Genomic DNA, 18,470 nt, shown 5'->3' on the forward strand with positions numbered 1-18,470 from the left:
CTGTAATTCCATGACTTAAATTCCCTGTTGATTTTTCTGTTGGGCAGGGTCTATGTTAATAGACAATTGCACGATAATACTAAAAAAAACCATCAGAGCTGATGGACAGTGTTTAAAGGCTTAGCTTTTGAGCATACCAAGAGAGTGTGAAATCTTTTAAATAAGAACTTACTATCAAGTTTCTAAAGAAATTTTTAGACCATCTTTTTAGGGTTTTTTTCCAACTACAAAACACTCTGTAAAAATTGCAGACATGCATATCTTACAAAAGGTTTAATATTGTGCCAGTGTTTTTAAGAGCTAAGCAGAACAATCTGAGTTATTATAGGCCTGTCATGTTGGCATTCATCTTGAGCAAAATAATGAAACAGCTGATATGGGACATTTTTTTTAATTAAAGTAATTAATGCTAGTCCATGTCGGTTTATGCAGAATAATTCTTGTTGGACTAATTTGGTATCTTGATTAGACAACAAGTTTTGTTGGTGAAGGTTTTGATTGAAGAATATATTTATATTCTCAAAAGTAGTTGGCTTAGTGTTACACATCTTAATTAAAAAAAAAGATCAAAATACATACCAAAAAAGTTTTCTGAAATATTATCTGGTGGAATTCTAGAGTAGGGAATACTCATTTGCTGTGTAATCCCATTATGATCCACATGTGATTTATTCCTATATTATCTAACCATTGGTCACGGTAGGTATTGAAAAGTTGAACTTGAGGGTTTTTATTGGATTGGGTGGCCAAAAAGGGCTGTTGTGTGGGGCGGGTTGGGGAGAAAAGAAATCTTTAAGCCAGAGCAGAGAAGTTACATTGCCTCTGGATTTGGAAAAATTACTGAAAGTTTTGGTGAATTTGCTATGTGGAAGAAATAGTTTGAATTTTTTTAGAAGAAATATTTTAGTTGAGTTAAGAATTATTTTTTGAGAAATCTATGACCTGTATAATCTTTCAACCTGTATAATCTATTGACTGTGTAAGGCAAAGGCTTTTACTGACCCAGTATGGCTAACTTTATTAAAATGGAGCACTGTATGAATATAGCAGGTTATTTCTGTAGAATAGAATGTGCATCTTGTGTTTTGCACTCCATGAAAAACTTTTGCATTTCTATACCCAAACTGATTACAAATGTTTTAAATTTGGATAAACCAGATTCTGTTGGTGGAGAATCTTCTCCCATTTCGACCATTAGGGAGTTTGCATACATAAAACATTAGTCATGCTCTCCATGAAGAAGTCAGGTTACCTTCAAGCATAACGAACTGTGAGGAACAAATCTCTAATAGAAGTCCAAGGCAAAGTAAACAGTCAAGTAGATTATTACAAGAGGTGCTGATGACAACTGCTGAAAATTCGTATGATCCGAGTGAGGAAATCCTCTTCCTTCGAGGAATTATGTGAATACCATTCAGCGCTGCTAATTTTACTGCTAGCTATTTGTAGCATATGACCTGACTTGTTAAAGAACATGCAGTGCTAATTAAATACTGTTTAATTTTAAGTGTAAAAAAGGGTGTTTCAATAAGCATGTGTCTCAGAATGACTGAGGTTTTGGGGTTTTTTTTGTGATCCATTACCATTTTAGTAACAAAAGTCCACACTGCAGTAAACTGTTGACTAGAAATGAATTTCTCATCCAAGGCAGGTGCTTTCTATCTGTATTTTGTAGAATTGTCTGTAAAGAAACTTCTTTTGTATTACCTGATTGCCCTGCCCTTACCAGCAGAATCCCATGCATGCATAGGGAGCAAACTGCTCCAGAAAGCCACAGGTGTGTCTTCCTCCTGAGGGAGGTATCTTCTGCCCAGACTGTGGGGTGTTCAGGTTTGCAGCTCCACCAGGTGGAAACCTGTTTTGAGCAGACCAGTGGTGTGCCTGATGTAGTACCCAGTGATTCCTTGTATTGACACAAAGGAAATTAATGCTTAAAAAGAACTCTGGAGTGTTAACATGCTAATGTAGATGTTCACTGAAAGTTCAGTGTATATAAGAAATTGGTTAAAAATACAGTTGAGACCAAAAAAAGGAAGGCTGAGTGTTATCCTTAGCTCAAAGAAACAACTTTGAAAGAATCAGCTGTTAATCGTGACAGAAATAAAAACAGTGCAATAATGTAAGGATTACTTTAATTGTGATCTTTTCTGTTCATTTGTGGAAGAGATTTTATTAGAGAACACACCTTTGAGGATAGACTGTGTCCGTATGTGACAAAGTTAGTCTGATTCCATAAATTAAACCAAGTTGTTTTAGTTATTAAAAAAAAAGTTGGTTTTGGTATAAAGTGGTTTGCAAATGTTCAAAATAATTTTGTTACAGGGTTGTTGAAACCTACTAAGCATGTTATGGGTAGCTTGCCTGGCTTTATAAAAGGACAAAGGTGACTAGTCTTAGGTTAACAAAGAAAGCAGCTTATTAAGAAGTTTTTCAAGAGATTGGACTAACAAGTGGATGTCAAGGTTTTCAATTCCTACTGTTTTTTTACCCTGCCTATCCAAATTTAGCTTGTCTCTCCAGTCTTGGAATAAGTTTTAACTCAAAGGCTCCAGTACTTTCAGTTGCAGTGCACTTGCTTCTCTTCAAATTTCCTGCAGATTGAAATGCAGTTTATCATCGTTATAATTGAGAACTGCTATGCCTGACTTGCTGGAAACTGTTACACAAAGTTTGCAAAACACTGACTGAAGCAATCTGAAGCTTATTACAAGATGACAGCATCTCATGGTCCGGTACAGTTTTCAGTACCCATCTAAAATAAATACATCACTACAGTTGCAAAGGAATTTTCAGCAACTTTGCTACCTTATATGTGCATCTTTACGAGCAATACAGCTATGTAGTATGCACCTCCTGGTTTTGCTAGGAATTTCACCGCTGCCCCAAATCTTAAGATAACTTTTCATTTAGTTTGTGTTGAGCCATCCTTTTCAATTCAGTCAGGATTTACTAGGAATTGAAGTTGTTTTGAGTAAGTACATATAAGCTCATTTTCTTTCAGTTGCTTCCTTTAATTCTCAGAATACTCTTCTTGAAACATACCAATATTTAAACTTAAATTATCACTAAAGAATTTTGTCTTTTTTAACAATATTTGAAGAAAAGGCTTATTGTTTTATGAGTAAGTTGTAGAAGCATTGCTAGATCAGCCATTACCAAATTAATATAAAATATCTTAGCATAGTGTCTTTTTACGTTAGTGAGTATTATATATGAACAGTGCAATGATTTATGTAAGAGGATTAGGAAACTTGATACGAACATCTATATTTATTAAAAAAAGGGCAAAGCTTTCTGTTGATATGTTAAGAGGATTGTTCTCTTGAGCATGTCAACAAAAACTGTCAACAGTATCTTTGTAATTTGAAGGCTGTGAAGCACTCTGTGGTGCTTCTGGTAACTAGTGTGCTATCTTCAGCAAGAAAATCTACAGCCTGTGTTAAATATAAAATTTCTGAAGGGGATATTTAAGGTGCATTTTAAGTTGTTATGGGATTACAGAACCGCTAGATGCGCACAAACCTGATTGTGCTTACGTGCTTTTTCACAATAAAGCATTAAAGATAAAACGGTAAAAGTTATACAGGTTCTTAAAAAGATAAACTTGGTAAATCTGCTTGGATACTTTATCGACAAAGGTGAGTTCCCTTTGATATGAGACTTGTCCTTGGGTAACAGACAATAATTTTTTTATTTCTATAATTAGCTGCATTTCTTTCTTTAATTATTGCAAGGAGAAAAATAACTTTAACCATCTCAAATTTAGAGGCAGACATGTCTGAACATAAAACGGGTCTTAAGGATGGCTTCTGGTTAGGGCAGAATGAATCCCTATACTCAGTATTGAGTGGTTACAAGTGCTACACAAACTGGTCAGCTGGCTGGCAGCCAGAGAGGACAGGTAACTGTTAAAGTGATGTTGCAGTAAGGTGCCACCAGTGAGGCTAAGATTCAGATCGCTATCTCTTACCATGCTGCTGTTGTATGACAGGTATTTCTTCTTCACAATCCAGTTTGGTTAAAAAGGGCTAATAGAATGCAGATTTTTAATATGGAATTGGAGAGTAACCCGACAGATGAGACACGATTTGATGACATAAACCTAATTTCCTTAGGAAATCAGCCTGAACATAGTGGGAGGGAGTGTTGATCTGCTTGAGGGTAGGAAGGCTCTGCAGAGGGATCTGGACAGGCTGGATCAATGGACCCAGGCCAACAGGATGAAGTTCAACAAGGCCAAGTGCCGGGTTCTACACTTTGGCCACAACAACCCCATGCAACGCTACAGGCTTGGGGACGAGTGGCTGGAAAGCGTCCTGGTGGAAAAGGACCTGGGGGTGTTGATTGACAGCCGGCTGAAGATGAGCCAGCAGTGTGCCCAGGTGGCCAAGAAGGCCAACGGCATCCTGGCCTGTATCAGAAACAGTGTGGCCAACAGGAGCAGGGAGGGGATCATGCCCCTGTACTCGGCGCTGGTGAGGCCACCCCTCAAATAGTGTGTTCAGTTTTGGGCCCCTCCCTACAAGAAGGACATTGAGGTGCTGGAGCGTGTCCAGAGAAGGGCGACGAAGCTGGTGAGGGGTCTGGAGCACAAGTCTGATGAGGAGCGGCTGAGGGAACTGGGGTTGTTCAGTCTGGAGAAGAGGAGGCTGAGGGGAGACCTCATCGCTCTCTACAATCACCTGAAAGGGGGTTGCAGAGAGGTGGGTGTTGGTCTCTTCTCCCAAGTGACTAGTGACAGGACAAGAGGAAATGGCCTCAAGTTGCGCCATGGGAGGTTCAGGCTAGATATTAGGAAAAAGTTCTTTACTGAGAGAGTAGTGAAACATTGGAATAGGCTGCCCAGGGAGGTGGTGGAGTCATCCTCCCTGGAGGTATTCAAGGAGCGTGTGGATGTGGCATTGTGGGATGTGGCTTGATGGGCATGGTGCTGTGTGGTGTTGGGTGGGTTGGTTTTTGGGTGGGGTGGTTTTTTTTTGTTTGTTTGTTTTTTTTTTCAGGTTGGACTTGATGAACTTACAGGTCTTTTCCAACCTTAGTGATTCTGTGACTAGATTTGATACATATCCCTCTTTCACAGTTCTCGTTCATTACATATAAACAGTCTTGTCTCTCTTTATTCATCTTCATCTTCAACTTGAGCAGTATTCCAAATGTGATTATCATCATGTATTACTGCCCTATACAGAGATGTTACTCCAAGCACGATTATTTTTTGTGTGACTCAAGCTAAACTAAGACTTAAATTTATCTTTAGTAATCTGAAATATTTGTCCATAATTCATTATTGTGACAGATTGTCTTATCCATCATGAATTTAGCCAAACTAGCGTGGAGTACCACTTTTTTCTTGTTTGTCTACATGGTTGGATTTGGACTAATCCCTGTTTTTCGTATTGTCTTCACTGAGTGGTTTGTCATTCAGTCTTTTGTCTTTCAAATTGCACCCTAAAATAATTGCTGCTATTTTACTGCAACTTCTGTTGGGAAAAAAAAAAAAAGCATTCTGGATATTACAACCTCAGCTTTTAAATACAAATTCTTTGTCACAGTGTGGTGGCTAGGAGGTTAAAACATGTAAGTCCCATGTCGATGTCAGGAAGCTGTGAGGAACAAGAAGTTTGCACTATTATTTTGGAGGGAGGAGAGAAGAATAGAAACCCCTCCTTTAATATCCTTAAGAAACTGTATTTGGTGACTCATAATGTAATAAAGTCATGAGATATGAGCATGTTGTATTTTTTTAATTAAATAATTCGGTTTATAGCATGAACTTGCTACTTACTGTTCATCCCTTGTATTAATATCACAAGAACAATGCAGGTTATTACAGTATTGTAATGAAAAATTTGTAGCATAGCTGTCAATAGAATTTATATACAAGAGAGTATTAAATGCTTGAATTTCATCTCATGTATCCTAAATTACTACCTGTCATGCTGATATCCTTTAGAAAATAAAATAATTTCTTTAAGAAAAATATCTAATCTTGATGTAAAGTTATCAGGAAATGGAGAGTTCTTTGGTAGTTTGTTCCAGCATTTAATTTTTTATGAAATGATAAGATAAATGGTCTGTTTCCAGTTTCTGAATGTCTGACAGCCATTTCTAGCCACTGCTGCTTGTTAATATTTGAGTTTAGAAAACTTTTGGACTGTGCGTTGATTTCTCTGATTACTTAGGATGTCTCCTTTTCTTTGCAATCGTTGTAACAGTAGAGGGCAAGAGATTCCCCCCACCCCAATTAAATGATTGTAGTAACACTAGCAAAGCTGTGTTTCATTCTGTAAAGCCAAAGCATGAATTTCTAGCTCTTCCTGCATGCTATGCAGAGAGCAGTCCTGCTAGTTAGACGTTTTAGGAAGGCTGGTCAAGGAGAGACACTGGTTGCCAGTTAAATCGGTGGTACAGTGGAACAGAAAGTATGTTGTAGGTGAGAAGAAAGTGGTAAGGATGGGCAAAAAAAAAAATCAGGGCCTCAATAGTGAGGACAGCAGCAGTAGAGTATTAGTGCCATCTGGTGTTCAAAAAAAATTGGTAACTATGAACTCGAAAGTTGCTTTCTATTCCTTATTGCTTCTGTTACATTTGTATTCAGCCCAGTCCCAGGATTCTCAAGTGGCTCAAGATTCACCAGTTCTTGCTGCTGAAATTAGAGAGGGAGTTACAACGCATTCTGGACCATCATTCGGACTTGATAATACGGTTAGTCATATCAAAATAACCATACAACATAACTTACTCTTTATTTTGTGATGAAATCTTTCTGTCTCATATTGGGCAGCTAAGACACAGTGCAGTATTCTAGATGCGGCAGTATAGTAAGCACCAAGTAAAGAGAAGTAATCACTGCAATGGATCTGCTGGCTATATTCCTGTACATACAATGCAGGATTCTGTTGCCCCTTTTTGATGCCAGGACACACCATGGGCTTATGCTCAGCTTGCTGTCTGCCAAGACTACTGGGTCCTCTTTCACAGGGCTGCTCCCCAGGCAGGCCCCAGCTTGGACTGATGCATGGGGTTCTTCCTTCCCAGGTGCTGGACTTTGCATTTGTTCTTGCTGAGTTTCATAACATTCCTGTACAGCCAGCCTCGTGAGGTCGTTCTAGGTGTCAGCCCTGCCATTTACTGTATTGAATGGTCCTCCCAAATTAGTGTTATCTGCAAACTTGATAAAAGTACTATGTTGCCTCCTCTGGGCCATTGCCAAAGGTGTTAAAGAGGACAGGTCCTAAGACAGGGCTCTGTGGTACTCCACTTGTTCCCCACCTCCAGGTAGAGTGTAACTCTTTAATTGCTGTCCTCTGAGCCTGATTATCCAGTCAGTTTTTTACCCATCTTGTTGTCCATACATCCAGATTGTGACATCCAAACTGGGATACAAGAATGTTGTGAGAGACAGTGTCAAAAGCCCAATGATACCCAAAACACCAATGATACCCTCTGCTTTTTGCTCACCCAAACATACCATCATTTTGTCAGGAGATAAAACCAACATTTAAAAAATGCTATGTATAATGTGTAGAGAACATTAATTTTAAATGTACATGTTAAATATATTTAACATAAAGTAGTATATAATGAAAAATGTAGGGGAAGGGTTTCTTAGATTTTTGTCTTTTATTTTCTTAGTTCACATTTTAATTCAGATATTAGGAAGAAATGTTCACATTAATTCCTCAAAATTTGGAAGTACAAGAACCCTCATTCTCTGTTTTGTGACTTTGTAGAGCTTACCTCAAAATTGAGGAAGATAATATTTTAGGTTATTCTGTATATTTTTTTGTTTGATTTAATTAAATTTTTAAGTCAGTGTCCTGTATGCAAAAGGCTCACTCTTGCAAGTACTTGTAAAATTCCTGAGTTTTTCATGTATTCCGTATATATTCCTCTGAGATCTACAATTATACTGAAGTAGGTCTGTGATGAGAAATAGCCAAATCTGACCACCAGAAGATAAAATAATCTTCCAGGTGTCATGATTTGTATGGAGTTCTGAGAGGCTTTATAATTGTGTGTGTGTGTGTATGTGTGTGTGTTGAGGGGGGGCTGTTGGGGAGTGTGATGTGTCTGGGACATGGGGTGTGAACGTTTTGTACTGAGCAACGATGAATCTGTATTTGCCTGACTGCAAAACATGAAGGCTTCTACACTTGAACTGAGCTCAGAATAAGATCTGTGGTTTTAAAGCTTTAATTATGGACATCCAAATACATGGTAATAGGTATGTTATTTCATCCTAGGAAGTACTTTCTAAAGTAGTATCCATGAACTTAGGTTCAAAGGCTTTCATGCAAGGAATACCCTGTGACTTATCTTCAACAATTTCCACTGGAAGCTTTTTGACTAGTGAAACGTTGGATGTAAGCCCTGTTGACACTGGTAAGTGTTTGGGTTTTTTTGTTGTTCTTGTAAAAGGAAAATTGTGTATTCTCTTTATTTCATAACAGAATGGGTCTAACTCACTGGACATCAATTCTTCTGAAACAAGCTAATGGGGAGCTTCACTTAAGAATGATTAATATATCTTACAGAATTGAGTGTAACTAGAATAATTTAATCTTAGGACACATCAGCTTTGGCAAAAGGTGTTTTGAGTTTTAAGCAACTGTTTATTAAGCAACTGTAACACTAGCAGTTTTCTAGTGGGAAATTTAAAAAAAAAAAATTGATCCCCAAATGATACACACATAAAAGTTTTCAAATCAATATATATCATAGATTGTTACAGAGCTATGGTTGTTGTCTTGCTGTTAAGAGAATTGTTCCAATATCTGCTTGTCACCATAGTAATTCTTAACAACTTATTTGTGAAAATGTTGTTTGAATGCCGTATTGACTTTTAATAGTTTTCTGGGAAATAGGTGTTCATATCCTTTTTTGCTTGCAGTCTGCCTCTTAATCTTAAGTTAGCTTTTCATAAAATTAAAAATAATTCCTTTGATATAAATATATAGTAGCTCCTCTATATACTGACATTATCACTTGTGAACATGGGAAGTGAGTTTGAAAGTGATTGGATAGTGACCTGTGGATTTATTTACTGTAAGTCTTAATATGGTGTTAAGCTGATGCCTATCTGATCTCATAAACCAACCATACATGTATATGAGTTATTCCATGTTTATAAATCCATTCTTGAAGACTACAGGGTTTTGAGTCACTGAAATCTCAGCCTGTATCTTAACCCTAATGTTCTAAACTGGTGTTATTTTGAGCAATAAAGTTCATAACTCATGTGACAAATCTGTGTTTTATTGTGTTTTAGTTGTGGAATCAAAATACCAAAGGTTTTGGTTACTCAGCTACATGAATAAATTTTTCAAGTCTAGCTATGTCTTATAATGACCTTTTCTGTTAGCTTTGTGTAATTCTTCTGTAAGTGCATAGACAAAGAAGGGTTGATGCGTTAACTGGGAACACAACTTTAATTTCCTTGATTCCCTCAGATTTCTTGTGTTGGTATTAGGCAATTTCTATTTAAGCATGAATAAAACTGCTGCCCCATGTCATAAAAATATTTAAGATCATATTAAAGGATTGACACATTTATATGCAATAGGAAGTAAAAATATGCTAGCTAGCATAAAATAACAGTATTAATTATTTTCTGATCTTATTGTTTCAGTATTTCCTAAGTCTACATACTGTAAAAGTGCTAAACTGTACTCTCTACTACCTAAGTAGACACTAGCAACTTAAATTTGTGGTAAGGTTTGTGGGAGCATTGACAGGAGACAACTAGAGAAACAAAACCCCAGAGCTCTTCATTAATAATTCAGGATATTAAGCAGTGTCTTTTCAGATGTCTTCATATAAGTGGTTTATATGCAAAACTGTGAACATCTAGCTTATTATTTCAGGATTGTCTTCTGATAGTACAGAAGACCAAATTTTGAGAGAAGCAGCAAGCAGCCCTTGGAACTCCTCGCTGCCTTTTACCTTGCAGCAGAGGCAAGAGAATTTGTCTGGAGCATCTGAAACTCAGTTGCCTGAAGGAGAGATGTACCTTTATAAAGGAAGCCAGATACAGCAGATTGTGGGGAAATGTACTGGAGACTTGAACTCTTACTCGGAGGATAATACACGTTTCCAAGGTATTTGCCATTTTAAAGCATTTTTGTGCTGCGCTCTCATCCTACAGAACGAGGAGGAGTTTACTCAGTGTTATATGTTAGCCTGTATTATTTATATTCAGCTTACATTTTTAAAGTCAATAAGGATTCTGCATGTGAGAACTTTGGTGCTTTGATGTTTTTGTGCTTTGCTTTATGTATATATCCACATAGCATAGTGTAGTGCAACAAAAAAAAAAAGTCTGATCAGGTATCTATCTGATCATCTAGTTCTGCACAGTTTCCTGCTACCATGGCTGGACTGTTATCTGTGCCAATTTTATCACTTGTTTATGCACTTTTTCTTCAGGAAGGTAGAGACCATAATACATAATACTTTATTATTCACACAGGGTCACGTAGTTGATGAAACACTGGTTAACAGACTGGTGGGAGTTCTGTGCTCTCTAGAAAAATATAACTATTCATGAAAATAAGAACATCTTTATCAGCGATCATGAAGATAACGCTAGTATTTTAATTTGAATCACTTCCTTCTGGAATGTTTGAAAACCTAGAATCATAGAATTATAGATTAATCTAGACCAGGAAGGACTTAAAGTTGTGTGGTCCAAATTCTCCTTCCTGCTCACAGCAGAGCCAATTTAGACCAGGTTGCTTAAGGCCTTGTTCAGGAGAGTTCTGAATATCTCCAAGGACAGAGATTCTACACCCCCCAGGCAACATTTTACCAACTTTCTTCTTTTCTTCTCTTTTTTTAATTGTATCCAACCAGAATTTCCTGTGTTCCATCTTGTGTCCGTTATCTCTTTTTCTTTCACTGAGCGTGTCTAAGGCGGCTGACTGCATCTTCTCTCTACTGTCTTCTAGGATGCAGTAGACAGCAGAGATTTCTGTGCCCCTTCCTCCCCACCCCCAAGCCTTTTCTTAAGATTGAACAAACTGTTTTTAGCTTGTCTTTGAACACTGGGTGCTTCATCCTTCCTTTAATTGTCCTTGTGGCTCTTCATTGGACTTGCTCCACTGTGTCACTGTGTTTTGTACTGGGAAGCCCACACTACTTCTGATGCCGTCTCACAAGCGGTGAACAGAGAGCTTATGGACTTTGGTTTTTCATTTTAAAAAAAAAAAATTGCATCAGTTTAGCACTTTCTTGCTGCTTTTTGTATCTGTATTGTATCAGAGTGAAAGAATTGGATGTTGTAAGGATTTCTTTTTTTTTTTTTAACAACCTAGTATTTGTATACTTGCAGAATTCTATATGCTTTATTTACTGCATATAGAACCAAGGTGTGGCATGTCCATTGTTTTTTTTTTTTTTTGAGGCGGGTTGGTTTGGGGTTTTTTTTGTTTGTTTTTAAAATAACCTCTCTTTTTATAGCTCTGGCAGCTGAACTTGATTTTCCTGAAACAGAGACACATTTTTCAAACTTCCAGCACCAGCTCTTTCAGCCTTTGGAACCACGTCTTGACTCTGATACTTCATCATCCTGTTCTCAATACAGAATTTCACAAGACGGTAGAGAATTTAGCAAGGTACTGCAGAAAACTGATGGAGGAAATGCTTAGGCTTAAGATTCTGTAAGATTTAAATGTGTAATCCCTATACTGTCTTCTGTCTAGAAGAAACACAATAATAATTTTTGATATACTTAGAACTTGAAGCATTTTTGCTGGTCATAGCAGAAATGTGATCCAAAAATCAAATATTACCATTAACTTGTTATCCTTCATATGTCTGAGAAAATAAATCAAGATTTATTTTTTTCCTGCAACTAGACTTCAAAATTTTCAACAAAAAGTCAAGACATGTCGATGTTTCTACAAGTGGGAAATTCCAGTTTGAATATACAAAGAAGCAGTCTGCCTTCTAGTCTTGAAACAAATGGGCCAAGCAACATTACGTCAGAAGAAGAGTCTATTAAAGAAAATGTTACTCTGGGTATGTACAACATAGTCAGATCAATGCTTTCAAAATCAACCTATTGCTAATACGTAAATACCAACCCTTAAGGTGGATTTGCTATGTTGAAACTGGGAAGGAACTCTTCACTTCTCTATCAGCCCTACTTTGAAATGTCTTAACTCTGCTGCTGTTCTTTCACACACTGTCTTCTTTACCACCTTTAATAGGTAGAACTCCTGAATTTTGTGACGTTCTTTATTTCCCCAGCAGTTATGACTGTAATACAAAAGTCGACCTGCATATTCAAGTCACTGTAGTGGATATTGTATTATTTGTGCAGTAATTACAATGTTAGTGAAGAAATATCAACTCTGGCTGAAACTGTCAGTTTAAGTACTTTTCCCAATATTTGTTCATGCATATCCATCATTTTGTAAGTCTGAGGAAATTAAGGAAGTTCCATAAATTGATTAAAATTTTTGAGGGGGGTGTGTGTGTTTTGAATCTCCCTGATGTTACTCATTTTTCTTTTATACATTGTGTCCTTCAAGAAACCATTGAATTTTCCTTTTCCACTGTTAAGTCACACCAATAGTCATTATGTACTGTACACTGTGATACTTGGTGTGATTACAGAATTGCTTTATCTGTCTACAAAATAAAGGGGGAGGGAAGAGAGAGGAAGGAATAGACTTTTAGATTACAGTGTAGTAATTAATTTAGTAGATTAAAGGTTTGATTCTGCAGTAGCATTAACTGGAGCTCATAGCCAGAGAAGTACTTTTTAACGTTTTGCAGTTGAATTCAAATTAACTTGGTATTTCATGTGTTCTGAAGAAAAGGACCAATCTGAAATTCCAAATGCAGCTAGTAGTAATTTAAGTATTTCTGAAGCTCTTATTTACCAAGAATCAGGTGTTGCAGTGCTTTAAGGTGCTCCAGCAGAAGGCTGAACAGTAAGAGGAAACGCAGCACAATATTTTAAGTAATAAATATATTTATAATGTAAATGTTCCTGGTCCATTGTCTTTGTTATTTGCATATATATACATACAGTTTTTGGAAACACACACTATTCATGTTTAAAGCTGCAAGCAACTACTCTGTGTCTATTATATTTCTCTTTCTCTTTAGCTGGCAGATGCTGTTACCAAAAAAAAAGTAATAAAAAATGTCAGAAGAGGCTTACAGTTTGAGACTACCTGTGGTTACAGCAAATAGGATTTAGGAAGCTCCCTTCTAACTTCAAAACATTATATTTCTAAATTGCTTATAGAAACAATATTTGTGTTTTAAATGTAACTGCAATATCTCCCCATCTCCTAACTGTTTTTCTAATCCCAAACCAATTATTCTTGTGCTTTAAAAGGGGGAAAAATAACATAAGAAACAGGTTAAGCAAGTAAAAGCTATCTGGGTTGTCATTTCAAGGTAGGTTGATATGCAAGTCCCTCATCTGGAGAAGTTAGTAGTAATGGCCGATGTTGCAGTGTAATTCCTTCCTCCCTGTTAGCAGCTATTTATCGGAGTCAATATTCTTTATACATGTAAAACTAGATATTTTTTATGTGTCAAAGAATGCAAAAAAAGTCTTTAAAGGAAACCTTTAAATGTTTATGTGAAACATTTCTGTGTGTATAAAAAGCCTATTGATAGCATGACGTTGGAGTCTGTGTAACCAGTTCTATCAAACTTAGGTCAGAGGTACATTTCTGAAAAGAAATTTTTTTTAAACAACCTGTTGTTTGTTTGGCATATGCTGTACTGCTGAAATGCCTCCCCAGTAATTAAAATGTTGATACCCGATCTTTCTCTTTTCCCAGCCTCTTCTGGAAAAAAAAAATAAAAGTATCTTGACTTGTATGTATAGATCCTAAGAGAAAGATAATTTAGGATGCAATATTGTAACTTGTAGGAACAGCAATCATTTTTCCAGTTTGGACGTTCTCTTGTCCTTTCAAGAGTTTCTGCCCAAGTAATGGTGCTTTGGATTGTTTTCTTCCTGTTCTAGAGACTTGGTTGGCGGCCCAAAAGGTACTCAAAGGACTTCCATTTACAGAGTATAAGTTTTAACTACATTGAAAGTCAATGGATTTTATGTCAGCACCATCATGAAGTCTGTCCCTAAACATATTCTAAGAAGCAACAAAAAGTGTTGTTTCTTGAAGTTGTTTTGTGTACAGTGAAGGAATCATTTTATGTAATGTTAATGGCTATCATGTTTGAAGAAACTGACTTTTTTTTAAACAAAATGTTTCTTCCTGTTTACTAGACTCCTTATTATACATTACTGAAAAGTCTTATTATGGAGGGACTTTTTAAAGTTGAAATTCTGTTGTGGTAGCTAGGATTTTGACTCTTGATAATTTATGAAACAGGATCTGAAGACTCTTTTCACCCGCTGCAATTAGAATCTACGCTGAGCAATCACTGTCAGTACACTGATCAGCCAGTGGACCATAATGCTGTCTTACAGAGGTCTTCAGAACAAGCCCCTGGCATTAAAAAACAGGCCAATGAGAACTGTGTTTCATCTGCCAGAGAATACGAAGAACTGGCAAGGAATATGGAATGTATTAATCTCCAGTGTTCAATAGAAGATCTGCGAAATGAAAGTCTGAATCCACTGGAAGACCAAAAATCATTTTATCAGCTAAATACCACACCAGTTACAGCGGATGAAACTCTCCCTCAACACTTACTAAAAGAGGCTGTGTCTTCTGAACAATTACCTCTGGAGGCATTTGGTAAGAAGTACGTGAAGCTTCCTGAAAAATCAGTCCATGTACATGAAGCAAATAAAGCTATGGAACTGGATTCTCAGTGCAATACTAATAAAAAGGAGCCAGAACAAGGCTTTCCAGAAGTACAAAAATATTCGAGGGTTCCCAGAGGAACCGACTTGGAAGACTCGGACATCCATTTACAGGCTGTCATACAACAGAATGGTTCTTTCCTGGAAAGCCATGAAAAACTTTCTAATTCTGTGCCCAGAATCTCATGTCGTATTCCAGTCTGGGTGAGTAAAACTGATTTCCAAAAGCAGTAATTTGTGCAGGTTTTTTTATTGTTGCATCAAGTTATTTTAGATCTTTAATATCTGAAAGCTTGGCAAATATTGATTTGACAATTCTAGTTTAAGACTTTCATGTTTCCTGGACTTCTGCCCTACTACTTCTTTCAATCATAGCAAAATAATTAGCAGGAGCTATAGCGTCTCTATTGCATCTCCCTCTCTTAGCATCAGTTGGTATAGCACATGCATCTGTATTACGTAGCACGGTTACTTAACCGAACAGCCCCTATCCCCATTTAGAAGCCTGAAGAAGGTAAATAATTCCACCAAAGCATAAGCAAACTTAAGGAAATAGCTTTGATGTAGCTTTAAAAAACCAAAAGTTTGCCCTAGAACCAAGTAATTTAAACTTGAGGTGAGTGGAGGAGAGGTGGAGTTCTTGTTGTTGTTTGGTTGCTTTGAATTATTTGTTTGGGGTTTTTTAACACTCGTATATAAAATACTTTGCATTGGACTTTAGGTTCCAGGATTTGCATACATCAATACATCAGGCAAAGTGCTCTTTCTGTATTTCATTTATTGCTTGGGGGCGGATTTTCTTTCTTCTATATGTTGAATGAGCCTCCTCTTTCTGACAAGATAACAGCTGTTGCTATTGCTGGAAATAGTGTTTATTTGATTTTTTTTTTTCTTTTTTATACTGATGTCTTGTATTTTCTAGGAGACTGAGTCAGGGCATGGTATTATGGAAGAACCTGAACTCACTCTGATAAGCTCAAATGACATCAGTATTGCAGAATCAGACATTGAACATACTAACCAAGAGAAAATTAAGGAGGGTAAAATCAATAACCCAGCATGTGTGAATCAGTCTAAAATTAATGTTTTTACTGAGGTGAGTCTTTATTATCTAATGTAATTCTGATTTTTAACTTAATCTTAATTGTAATAAGGAGGAGCCCCATTGTAGCAGTTAATCCACTGCTGCAAAACGAGAGAATGTTAGTGTTGTCTGAGCTTAGCAAGTGCTTGGATCGTCTTGTTTTGATGTTATATTTTCTGGGCAGATCTAACAGACCTTAAATTTGGGCTCTTGCTTGGCATCACTACTTTGTCATATCAATGTAGGTAGAGGTTTGGGACAACAACTGCTGCTGCTGAGAAACAGAACCATCTTGCCTGTGTCTGCAAGACTAAATTGTATCCCATTAAGTTGAAGATTTGAATGAGGGGGGAGGGTGGGACGAAGCAAAAGCTACAAACTAAACAGGAAAAAAGGGAAAAAAAAAAAATCTCCTACCTAGTGGAGAAGCTACATCAGACCCACACAGTAGTTCTTAGTTTATGGGGAAAATATGATCAGCTTGTCATTCTGCCATACTTAACTTGCCTGTGGTATGCTTTTTGCTGTTTGCTTATATAAAGCAAAGGCCATAAATCATAGGGACTGGTTTGTAAAGAGGGAATAGTTTGGGTGCTGGAGCAATAACATAGAACCAAGTAATGTGTGTCTGTTAGATGAATAGGTTAGATGACAACATGTTTCAATTGCAGGAGGCATCTAGAGAAGATCCTAGAAGTGTCTAAGGATGGGGCTTTATAAAGTAATTGAAATGTGGGTAAGGTAGAGGTTGGCAGCTGGAGGCTGTACTTTTGCAGTGGGTGTTGCCTTCCAGCTGAGAATGGGGGAGTGAGACACAGCAGCAGGAGAGTGGTAGGAGAGAACAGCAGGAAAGAAAAACACATCTGTTGAGATGAAATTACGCAGCCCTGAATTAAGAACAAGTGATTGAAATCTGGTGGGCAAAGGGTCTTTAATGGATTTTTTTTAAGAAATTTTAAAAATGTTTTTAGAAAGTAGTTTTTTTAATACTTACTATCAAGATCTATTTCTGATGTTTTTCTTGCATCTGCTATAAAGGCAAAAGAGTAGTCTTTTATTTGCATCTGGTCTATATACTAGTGGTACAGTAGTACCACTTCACTCAAATTTGTGGTATATTTTAAGTGTTTCCAATTACTGATTCCTTTTGAAACAGGAGAGAGAATTTTTACCGCTAGCTCCAGATGTGGATTATTCAGTGTTCGTAAGGCCTGACAGTTCTTCCAAAGCCCCGGCCCCCAAGGACAGTCACTTTCCATCACATCAGACTGCAGGTAATTATGTGTAACTTCAATTTACTGAAGTTGAGATAGAGAAGGTCTTCGTGGTATTAAAATCATCAATAAAATACACCTCTCCTTTGGAAAATATAAAGACTTTTTTACTTAGGCAAGTGCATCTTGCATTTCAGGCTTGGTTTGTAGTACATTTGGCCCAGGTTTAGTGTGTATCTTATTGACGAGGAAGTATTGAGTTGTCTCTTCCTATGCCAGGCTGTCTTTCATGAAAGTTCGTAATATCTACAATACACTGGTTATAGTGTGTTGTTAACTATTACGTTTTGAAAAATTCTGTGGTGTTTTGTGGTTTGTTGTCATACAGTTTATGCACCTTCACCTGTTCTTTATTTCCTGTTAGTCCCCAAGTTCCATAGCCAAAGAATGTCTGTCTTTTTTTTTTTCTATTCTGATGATAGTGGGAAACATTAGTAAAATACTAAAATATTTTTTTGTCCAAGATGAACAGTGGTAAGATGAAAGACAGGAATTGACAACTTACCTATGTTAGGGACTTCTTAGGTCTCTGATATGTTTTGAGGCATCAGGATGCTTTCAATGCAGTTTTTATCACAGTATTTGTCATGGCAGACCTGTTTACAATTATTAGGTTCCATAGATCTGAACTGCTGCTTGTTTTGCAAGATTACTTGTCAGTCACAATGTCATTCCCCTAGTGCAATTTACAAAAGTAGTCAAGCTCAGCATTTTAGGAGAAATACGTTGAAATGCCTGACTTTTAGCAGTGAGCAGTATCACTGCTAATAAGTGAGAAATGTTCAGACTTCCATTTTCTTTCACAGTGATGCTGCTGGAGTTTGCTTCTACACCAGAAAATCTGCAAGAGTCTTTTTTAAAAAGAAAGAAGAACTTCATCCAGAAATCTCTGAAAAGGGTAGAAGAAATAAAAAATAAAGAGAGAAAAAATGAAAAGCCAGAAGCCAAACAGTTTCAAAGAAAAAAATGTGAGAAGTTCAGCAGGCAAAAGGCGTCTTTTCTTATCTCTGGTAGGTTTATCTGAGGACAAGACATAGCATTAGGTATCCTTTTAGTTGCTGTTTAATATCGAAGAATAGATTTCACATTTGCTGCATCATTGCTATTGCAACTGGGATATTCTTTAATTTGTTTTCTTAGAGATGCAGGGAGCTTTTTTTTTTTCCCCTGCTGCCTGGCCTCCTCTTCAGTGTTGTAAAGGCCTGTATGGGTCCTCTTCGTGTTTTCAATCTGCCCATGTGTTTGTGGTCGTACGATGTCACTGCAAGTAATAGTTCTTTATCAAAGAACAACCTGATGTCTGCTAATGGGG

At 37.0% G+C, this 18,470-nt stretch overlaps 1 protein-coding gene and 1 non-coding gene across 2 annotated transcripts in view; both read left to right on the plus strand.

The window, feature by feature from the left end:
• CEP295 (centrosomal protein 295) overlaps positions 1–18,470 on the plus strand; it is a 40,809-nt gene that overhangs the window by 20,323 nt on the left and 2,016 nt on the right. Inside the window, exons 16-25 of the mRNA XM_059817100.1 lie at positions 1,259–1,372; positions 6,599–6,705; positions 8,247–8,385; positions 9,867–10,100; positions 11,461–11,615; positions 11,859–12,021; positions 14,364–15,004; positions 15,723–15,896; positions 17,041–17,158; positions 17,965–18,168. Of these exons, the coding sequence (XP_059673083.1) occupies positions 1,259–1,372; positions 6,599–6,705; positions 8,247–8,385; positions 9,867–10,100; positions 11,461–11,615; positions 11,859–12,021; positions 14,364–15,004; positions 15,723–15,896; positions 17,041–17,158; positions 17,965–18,168 (2,049 nt within the window). The remainder of the gene's footprint in view (positions 1–1,258; positions 1,373–6,598; positions 6,706–8,246; positions 8,386–9,866; positions 10,101–11,460; positions 11,616–11,858; positions 12,022–14,363; positions 15,005–15,722; positions 15,897–17,040; positions 17,159–17,964; positions 18,169–18,470) is intronic.
• LOC132318785 (small nucleolar RNA U2-19) lies at positions 7,921–8,004 on the plus strand. Its single transcript, XR_009484394.1, has one exon. It is a non-coding gene; the product is annotated as a small nucleolar RNA U2-19 (small nucleolar RNA).

The sequence above is a fragment of the Gavia stellata genome, chromosome 1, assembly GCF_030936135.1.
Source record: "Gavia stellata isolate bGavSte3 chromosome 1, bGavSte3.hap2, whole genome shotgun sequence".
NCBI lineage: Eukaryota > Metazoa > Chordata > Aves > Gaviiformes > Gaviidae > Gavia > Gavia stellata.